The 9,061-nt window shown below is 42.9% G+C and overlaps 1 protein-coding gene and 1 pseudogene across 1 annotated transcript in view; both read left to right on the top strand.

The window, feature by feature from the left end:
• SLC2A2 (solute carrier family 2 member 2) overlaps positions 1–6,421 on the top strand; it is a 49,204-nt gene extending 42,783 nt beyond the window's left edge. Inside the window, exons 8-11 of the mRNA XM_045297581.1 lie at positions 292–396; positions 4,694–4,795; positions 5,382–5,585; positions 5,674–6,421. Coding sequence (XP_045153516.1) covers positions 292–396; positions 4,694–4,795; positions 5,382–5,585; positions 5,674–5,880 — 618 coding nt within the window. The 3' untranslated portion in view covers positions 5,881–6,421. The remainder of the gene's footprint in view (positions 1–291; positions 397–4,693; positions 4,796–5,381; positions 5,586–5,673) is intronic.
• Positions 6,422–6,512: 91 nt separating this feature from the next.
• Positions 6,513–8,446, top strand: LOC101646891 (annotated as a pseudogene).
• The last annotated feature ends 615 nt before the right edge of the window (positions 8,447–9,061 follow it).

Raw genomic sequence — 9,061 nt, 5'->3', positions numbered from 1 at the left:
AAAAATAAAAAAAGAACTATGGTACCCCTGGTGGCACTGCTGGGTAACCTTTGACTGCTGACTGCAAGGCCAGGGGTTCAAATTCACCAGGCACTCCTCAGGAGCAAGTTGAAGCTCTGACCTCCTGTCAGGAGTCTCACATCGACAGGACGGCAGTGGGTTGGGTTTTCGTTTGGGTTTGGAAGGGCTGTGGTTCCTTTGAAACAACTCAAAGTAGACAACCAACATGTTTTGCTTTAAAGCTCTCAGTTCTCGGTTCCTTGATTAAGAAGAGCTTGTGTTCACTTTCAGATCTTTTACTACTCAACCAGCATTTTTCAGTCAGCGGGAATCAGCCAGCCTGTGTATGCGACCATCGGAGTTGGTGCTGTCAATACTGTTTTCACTGCTCTCTCTGTAAGTAACGACCCTCATTAAACATCCCTCTGGCTCCCCAGTCCCGGGACAGGGCAATCCTTGCAGTCTGAAGAGGGAGCAGAAACTTACTGCCCACGTCCTCGGAATAATTGTAATGAACCAATGGAGTCCTGGGAAGAGTCCTCACTGTGGATTAATCAGAGATGGAGAACTGTTTTGGTCTACTAAGGGCCATTTGTATATTTATAGCATTATTTGGAGGCCATACATAATGATCGACTTAAAAATTAGCCTGCTATCTTGACTCATCCCTCCTGTGATGGCTGGAATGGCTTCTCTTTGGGAAAGTATGTGGTGTTAGATAGTATTGATGGTTTTGTGGGCCTTTTACTTCCCACGGACCAGACATTCTCCGCCCCCTGGGATAAACCAACAACTATGTTGAGATTAGGCATAACTAAGAAGGTAGGTCAGGACGCTTCCTCATCTGCTATCCTTTATTTGTGAATCAATTACTCACTTGGGAGCACAAAGAACTTTGTAAATTCCTGGGTTCCTTCTGTGCTCTGGATATGTTTCTAGGATCCCTGGTGGTGTAGTGGTTAAGCGTTGGGCTTCAAGCCTCATGGTCAGCAGTTTGAAACCATGAGTAGTTCTGAAGGAGAAAGACTGAGCTTGTTTCTCCCATAAACAGTTACAGTCTCAGAAACCTACAGGGGTCAGCATTGACTCAATGGCAGTGACTTTGGTTTGGTTGGGGATGTGTCCACAGTTTATCATTTCTGTTCATATTAATTCTTCTATCTATGTCTCTCTCCTTCCATGATGGAAATTCTTTTTATTATGATGGTGTCTCAAGAGAAACTTTTATTTTCAATTTAATGGGCTTTTATAAATTGAAATAAGAAAAATAAGCAAGATAGATAACTAAACCTCTTAGAAAAATTAAACAGTTAGCAAATTTTGACAATGGTAGGCTAGTGGACAGAACTTTCAGATAGCTCAAAGGGCATGATTCTAGCGATACATAAAATGATGTGTAATATTGTAAGAAGATGAAACAAGAATTTGAAATGTCATCTTTTATTCCCACAATGGGAAAAGATGATAGACGCTTCTTTTTTTCTAATTTTAATTTTCAAAATCATTTTATTGGGGCTCATACAACTCATCACAATCCACACAAACGTCAACTGTGTAAAGCGCACCTATACGCTCGTTGCCCTCATCATTCTCAAAACCCTCGACTCTTCTTAAGTCAGATTTCTTGTACCACATAAGGAATGATTAAATGTCTTGACAACAATAATACTTGATGTAACAATGTAAGCATTCAAATAGACAACAAGAACAAAAACTTTCCCAACACTCTCACTCTAAAAAGAAGTCATTGGACTTATTTTTACCTGGAATGCAGACTGTTCAGAAAGCATGTGCTTTTGCATTTCAGTCACCGTACTCTACTCAATAATCCTTAGTCATGTGTTTTTCATTCTCTGCACATGGACTTTAAACTATTACCTTAAGATAGTCAGTCAAGTATAACCTGGCTCCGAGATCAAAGGCAGGTTTGTCCAGATACATTCAACAGTGCTAGACCTTGGAAAGGGAAGCAAGGACAGAGCACCCCAGTGGTTATGTAGGCAAGCTTTCAGAGAGGAGGCCTAGAGGCCACCTGTCAATCAGTGATGGCCTCTGACTGGGATGCTGTGTTCCTTAACAGCTCACAGCACATCCTTTTGTCTCTTGGAATAATGCTGTCTTTTACTGATCCTACTGCCTGCTCAACAGACTTTTCTGGCATAGAGATTATTATTTAAAATGCCTTATAGAATAAGATTGAATAGAACTTGATATGTAAAGCATCAGCTTATCAAGATTGGAGAACCCAAATTCTGAGAAAACCTAAATGGGAGATTCCTGCACAATTTCATTTTTTGCTTTGCCCCTCTAGCACCAGTGGAAGTGAAAGAATTGGTTTTTGTTTTGTTTTTTAACTGTCTTGATTTAAAAAAAAATAACTCTTTAGAGTTCATCCTCTTGTTCTGTGCAAATTTTAGAGCAGAGGAAGGACGCAGTGAAAATAGATCAGCTCTAATCAGTTCTCTAATTAACCAGGACTGCAGGACTCCGAGATAACATTTAAGGTGTTTAATTATATTCATTTTTGAAAAGTTATTTGAAGGTTCAAAAAGGATGCAAAGGACAACCCCTCACCATCAGTTCCCTTCCTAAAGTTCAGACATAGTCCCAAAGTCTGTGTAACCTTTTAAAATAAATAGTGAAAATAGAAACATGCACCGATAACATATTGCTGTTTCACCAGCTTGGGAAGAACATGATCAACCGGTGTGTCCTGCATGAGTGTTTGGGAAAAGAAAGAAGTGAGTGGCCCGATGCAGCGATGAATAATAATAGTCCATACCCTTTATTGCCTTCTATGCGCACGGGTCAGATGATAGAGAGTCTATCATCTCCGGGGAGAAATGAAAGAGAATCTGGTGGGCCCTGGCAGGCAGGATGGGTCTGGAAGAGAAGCAGTGGCCAGCAAACTCTAGCTAGCCATCCAGGACTGGGGAGCACCCACTCTCTGAGGGGTATAACTGGGCAGACATCTCCAGCCATTGGTCAGTGCCGTGTCTCACCCTCTGGTACACACCATGCTGCAAGGAAAGTCGGATTCCGTTTTCCAGGTGTATACAGAGTTTATTATGAAAATAGAAGGAAATCCTTTCAGTTGGTAACAGATCATAAATCTTCTGAAACAAAAGAAAAAGATAAATACCTTTGTTGGGGAAGAAATGTTCATATTTTCTAGTGGTTAGACATCAAGTCAACCTTGAACGTCATCACTCGGGAGAGAAAATGTGCTTTGAAATTTTGTAAATGTGAGCAGGTCCTTCCCCACTTGATTCTCAGCAGTTGTCTGTGGACTCTGCTTAGTATCACCCTAGATGAAGTAATTTGGAACTCTAATGAATGACGTCGCGCGTGGAAGGGAGCAAGAAATGTTTCTCATCCTTTCAAAACTAGAGCTTACTCGGCTACAGGCACTGGCTTGCCACTGATTCACTGGTAGATTGATGGATCTAGCAAATTCACTGAGCAACATGAGCAGCAATTCTGACAAGTTGTCCTGTTTATGACTCACCAGCCTTGACAATGTTACAACAAGCAGGCAAAGCTTCTAGTACAATCAGTCTGGCCTTGGCTAACTAATTGTAAATCTTTATTATAACCATGAATGAATGCCAAGGTCCACAGGCCCACAATATAGCTCCCGAATTAGGATAAGTGCTCTCTTATCCTAAGATAAAGCACTTTAACCCTTCCCTTTAGTGTCTGTTTTGTTCAGATTGTTCATTCCCAATAACGGGTATGAGTCGTCACACCTGAAATGTGAAGCTCTGACTATTTTGGTAAAACAATTAAAGTAAGCATTCTGTCAAGTGAGTGGTCATGATTTGACTTTATTAACAATAAGAAGATTGGAGGGAAATAGTCGACACTTCATAGAGGAAGTGAAGCATTGGTGGAGCGGTAGGTTTCCAGTTAGGCTATGAACCACAGTCACCAGTTTAAACCACCAGCAGCTCCCAGGAGGAAAGAAAGGTCTCCACCCTCCTAAAGATGGAAGGTCTAGGACCCCCACGGGCAGTTCTACTCTGCCCTAAAGGTTCACTGAGTCAGAATTGACTCAATGAGTGTGTGTGTGCGTGTGTGTTTAATTGATTGTGCTCCTGCAGATGTCTGTAGCGAACAAACTCTTGGAATTATCAAAGATAAATTAGTGTGATTTGCTATGTAGAACCTTCTTTCCAATTTTCATTCCTTGGGAAATCAATAGGGAGAAATCCAAGGTGTATAGTCTCTGAACTTTGAGCCCAAGGTGATAAACATAGAGGGTTGGGAAGCTGTGGTTCTAGCCCTAGACGACCCCGATCAAATCCACACGATTCGTTAAACTGGTCGTGGTTGCTCTCTTCTGTTCAATGAGACAGCTCTGCTGCCTTGGGTGGGAGGCACTGCTCCCTGAGCCTCCCCTCTGTGAAATGGACAAAAAAATGAATTATTTGAAAATGAACACTGTTTAAGTATAGCATCACTATTTGATGACCCATAAAACTGATTTTTTAAATATGTGTATATATTTATGTTTGTGTAGATGTATAAATAGAAATATGTGTATAAACATAAATGTATGTTTATATGCATGTGTAGAATATGTTATCATATATAAATCTATTTTATATATGTATAAGTAAAACATATGCTGTGAACATACGTTCATCATAAATTTATACATATAGATTCTCTCCCCACCCCCACCCCCCAGGTCTTCCTTGTGGAGAAGGCAGGGCGGAGATCTCTGTTTCTGATCGGAATGAGTGGCATGTTTTTCTGTGCCATCTTCATGTCGGTGGGACTTGTGTTACTGGTGAGCTCGGAGTCTGCCCTGGGATTTGGGGTTACCAAGTGATGGCACCTTTGTGTTCCAAGTCAGAAACAGTAGAAATTGACTACTAAAATGAAGTCAGGGGAATGTAATACAAAGGAGGATTCAGACATAATAAAACACACGAATACCAGGGAAAGGGCAACGACGAGTTTCTTGTTTGAAGACTGACGATCAGCATGCAGACTGGGATTGTTACCCAGGGAGGCAGTGTAGCAGGACTGGCTCTGGAATCAACCTCAACCCACTCTGCCACTGACTGCTTGGGTGACCTCGGCCAAGTCCCTGAACTTCCCAAGGTAGGCAGGCTGCCCCTGGTGAGAGCAGCAGCCAAGATCACTGGACTCTTTCCTCGCCTCTTTCCCAGGAAAAGGCAGAGCCAGGGTTCCCTCCGGTGCTAATCCAGCAGCCTGCTGTGAGGGACCTCGGGGGGATTGAAGCCTGACTCAGAACATGAGCACATAAGCAAGAGAGCTGTGTCCAGAGCTGGACTCAATGGGAGGCAGCTTAGCTAACGGAAGCAGCGGTCCGTTACCTCTTGACCACCTTTCTTTTTTCCCCACTTCAGGATAAATTTACTTGGATGAGTTACGTCAGCATGGTAGCCATCTTTCTTTTCGTCAGCTTCTTTGAAATTGGGCCTGGCCCCATTCCCTGGTTCATGGTGGCTGAGTTTTTCAGTCAAGGCCCACGGAGTGCAGCGTTGGCCGTGGCCGCCTTCAGCAACTGGGCCTGCAACTTCCTCGTGGCCGTGTGCTTCCAGTACATTGTGGTAAGCAGCCTGACGCGTGAATTTGCTCCACCGGAGGCAGGGACCAACCGCTGCTGATCAGAAAACTTGCTCTTTGTTCTCTCTGCAGGACCTCTGCGGACCCTACGTGTTCTTCTTCTTTGCTGGGGTGGTACTGGCCTTTACCCTGTTTACATTCTTTAAAGTTCCCGAAACCAAAGGGAAGTCCTTTGAAGAAATCGCAGCAGAGTTCCGAAAGAAGAGGGGTGGTGACCCATCCCCAAGGCCAAAGGCAGCTGTCGAAATGGAATCCCTGGGCCCTACGGACAATGCGTGAGACAATGTGCTCCTAACATGGACATAAGGAGGACACCATGTTCCCGTGACAGTTCCATGAGAATGTTCTTGCTGGGTTTTAAGTATTATTTTATATTCTTAAAGAGCTTTATGAGCTCTGGTATGAAATGTCATTAAATATTACCAATAAAGTATTTTTTTCATTCAAAAATACGCTTTTGAGAGTAAAACCCTTGCAGCAGTCATACACCACAATTAACCCTGATGTAAACATAGTGCATTATTCCCCTGAGAGCAGCCATTCTGTACTGGCCACACGTATGACTACTTTGCCTTATGGTAACTCTCTCTGTAACTGCTGACCCATGACTATTTATTTTTTGAAATTGCTGATGTTACTTGTAAAGCCCCATTTTATTTGTATAAGTCCTCGTATTTCCGGATGGCGTGATGCCACCTGCCCTGGTGCCTGGCTTATTCCACAGTACAAAACGCCTCTGTCTTTAGCCAGTTGGAGTCAAGAGTGAATTAAGCATTAGCTGCCTCTTGACCGCCAGCCAATAAAGGCTTATTAATCTTAATTTTGCATGTGGGTTAATTGGTCTCGTCCTGGTACTGTACTCTGGCTAAGGAAATGGAGAGTTCTGGCTCCCTTGGTGACGCTAAAGGGGATCGTGTGTGCTAAGGGCTGGTCTTTACAGTAAGGTTCTGCTGAAACTGAGGGGGTTTCACGGTATTTCACTTATTTTTTTATTAAGCTTGTGGTGAAAAGCCTGAAGATACAACTAATATTTACATATTTACACCTGACTAAATTGAAATTGTCTTACAGATCTCATACTACTGAAGATACAGTAAGATGCCTGTACATGCTGACAGTTATTCCATTTCTCCCACGCAGCTTTTTGCCTTCTGCACTAGGCTTTGTATCTTGTTTAAATTTTTTTCCATATTTTCATGTGAGATGGTTTCTTGGATTATATTAAAACATGTTTATATAGAAAAACATGTATTTCTGTCAGCTTACCGAAATCTTTCAGTACTTGGCAAAACGATTTTAATTCTTTTGTTTGATGACAGATGGTTTTGTAAGATCAAACACGAACAGGATTTTCCCAGGTCCTATAAGCTGGGTTACCGGTGAACGTTAAAATCTATTATAAGCCCTGTTCATTTCTAGTGGGCTCAATCCAGCGAGCTACATTTCAGGCTTTTAATTGAGCACAAGCTGGTTTGGTTTGTTTGTTATTTAGAACACAGACTGAAGCCACAATGAGTCAGGCGCTTTGCCTTTCTCCCCAAACCCCACCTACGTACGTCAGTCTGACATTGGGAAGCTTGAAGTAAAGAATTGCTCTGTGAAAAACATCTTATGAGCCGAGGGCACGGCCTCACAGGCCTGGTGCCCATCACCATCTGAGCCCGCACGCCTCCAGACCTCGGCACCATGGGGAAGAGGGACAGGCGGGTGGCCGCTATGAACCCAATAGCAATGGCCAGATCAAGGTCCAGTCCAATCATCAGGGCCAATGATACAAGCTCATGGGAATCGGCCAAGGCCTACGTGGGGAGAAGGGAAAGAACAGCTAGAAAGGGGCATGAAGGGCTCCAAGGCGTTGGCTGAATTTGAGAAAAAACAAATGAGAACCGGAAGAAAGAACTAGAAAACACCGGGAGAAACTATTGAGTGGAAGTGAGAGCGCAGCCAAAGAAAGACAGAGAAAGGAAAAGAGAAGAAATCTGGTAGGTCTTCGTCTTCTTCTTCATCGAGCTCTGATGCTTCCAGCAGTTCCTCCGAGGCTGAAGAGGAGGATAAGAAACGAGGGAAAGGAGAGAGAAAAAGAAGAGCGTTCACACGAATCTTCGGAAAACTCCTATCGGAAAATGACTCAGACCGTAAGGATCGCTCTAAAGAGAAAAAGGAGTCAAAGGAAGCAACTGAGAAAGAAAAGGATGCGAAAGGACTTGGCAAGAAAGGAAAACTGTGGCCTGAGGATAAGCCGTTATCATCGAAATCCTTGTCAGAATCAGATTATATTGAGGAGGGACGAGCGAAAGAGAAGAAAATCATGGAAGAGGGAGAAGAAGAAACAACGAGGAAGAAAAAGAAACATAAGAAACAGTAAGAAAAAGAAGGCGGCTAGTTCGAGTCCTGACTCGCCATGATGTTACGAAAACCAGGATTCCCGTAAAAAGCAAGTGCAATGTCTAAGGAAATTTCAACGGTGAGAAACACGACCTCTTTACAAAATGCATGAATTTCCTTGTTTTTACAATTCTTCCTGGAATTGTGATAGCCACTCCGACGCCGCTGTGTGAAGGGCCCTCGCTGTGGCCTGCTGCTGGAACAGCTTTCTTTTCCTCGTCCTGTCCTCTCCAGCTCTGGAGGTGGGGCACTGCAGCGGTACCAGTGGTTAAGGAATATGGGGGATAACGTGAGTATCGTTTACTAGAAATATGTTGTTTAAGGCAACGGAATTTGAACCTGGATGCATCTCTAAGACATGTTCAGAAATATCCAGTGACTCTAGATATTGACGTTTTAAAGTGAGGATTGCATTGAAATTTCAAAATCCTTACTCTGTAGATAGATGTATTTTATTCCCCCCCCCCCCATATACTTTTATTTACCTGGGGAAGGAGCTTTTCGGGAGGGAGAGGGAGGTTGACTATCTCTAGCTAGCGGAACAGCGTGCCTTTGATCCTCACGCATCCCATTTTTGTGGATGCCTCAGCCACGCTTCCTGGGGAGGGCAGAGCTGGCTCCAAGCAGCCTGGCTCTTTACTGAGCTTAGTGACATCCTTGGGGTGTGTCTGTGCTGCTTTGAGGGAACCAGAGAAAGAGCCCTTTGCAGCATGAGAGAGCCCCCAAAACTCTGGAATTTACCTCCACTTTAATAATACTGAATATTTGTTAGCATTAGAATGTGTTAATGTCATTTGAATTAATTTTGACTACACTTTGGCTTGGGACAGTAATCATTTCAAATAAACACTGGTACTTTTTGAACTTGATAGTTTAAAGATTCTAAAATGCATGTTTTATACTGTTCAATTTTCACCAGTTATGAAACCAGTGACAGTTACTTTATTTTTATATGGATTTTGTTTAGGTTGCAATGTTTAGCTTTTGTAACTCCTTACTCCTGCTATCTGAAAGTTTATTTCTGTGTTTAATGGCATACTTGCTGAGAAATTAAGCATGTAAAAACCAGGTTTTG

The sequence above is a fragment of the Echinops telfairi genome, unplaced genomic scaffold (genome assembly GCF_000313985.2).
Source record: "Echinops telfairi isolate 266 unplaced genomic scaffold, ASM31398v2 ScPeMD7_7420;HRSCAF=8458, whole genome shotgun sequence".
Classification (NCBI taxonomy): Eukaryota; Metazoa; Chordata; class Mammalia; order Afrosoricida; family Tenrecidae; genus Echinops; species Echinops telfairi.
Note: the sequence above shows the minus strand (reverse complement) of the source record. Positions and strands in the feature narration are given on the sequence as shown.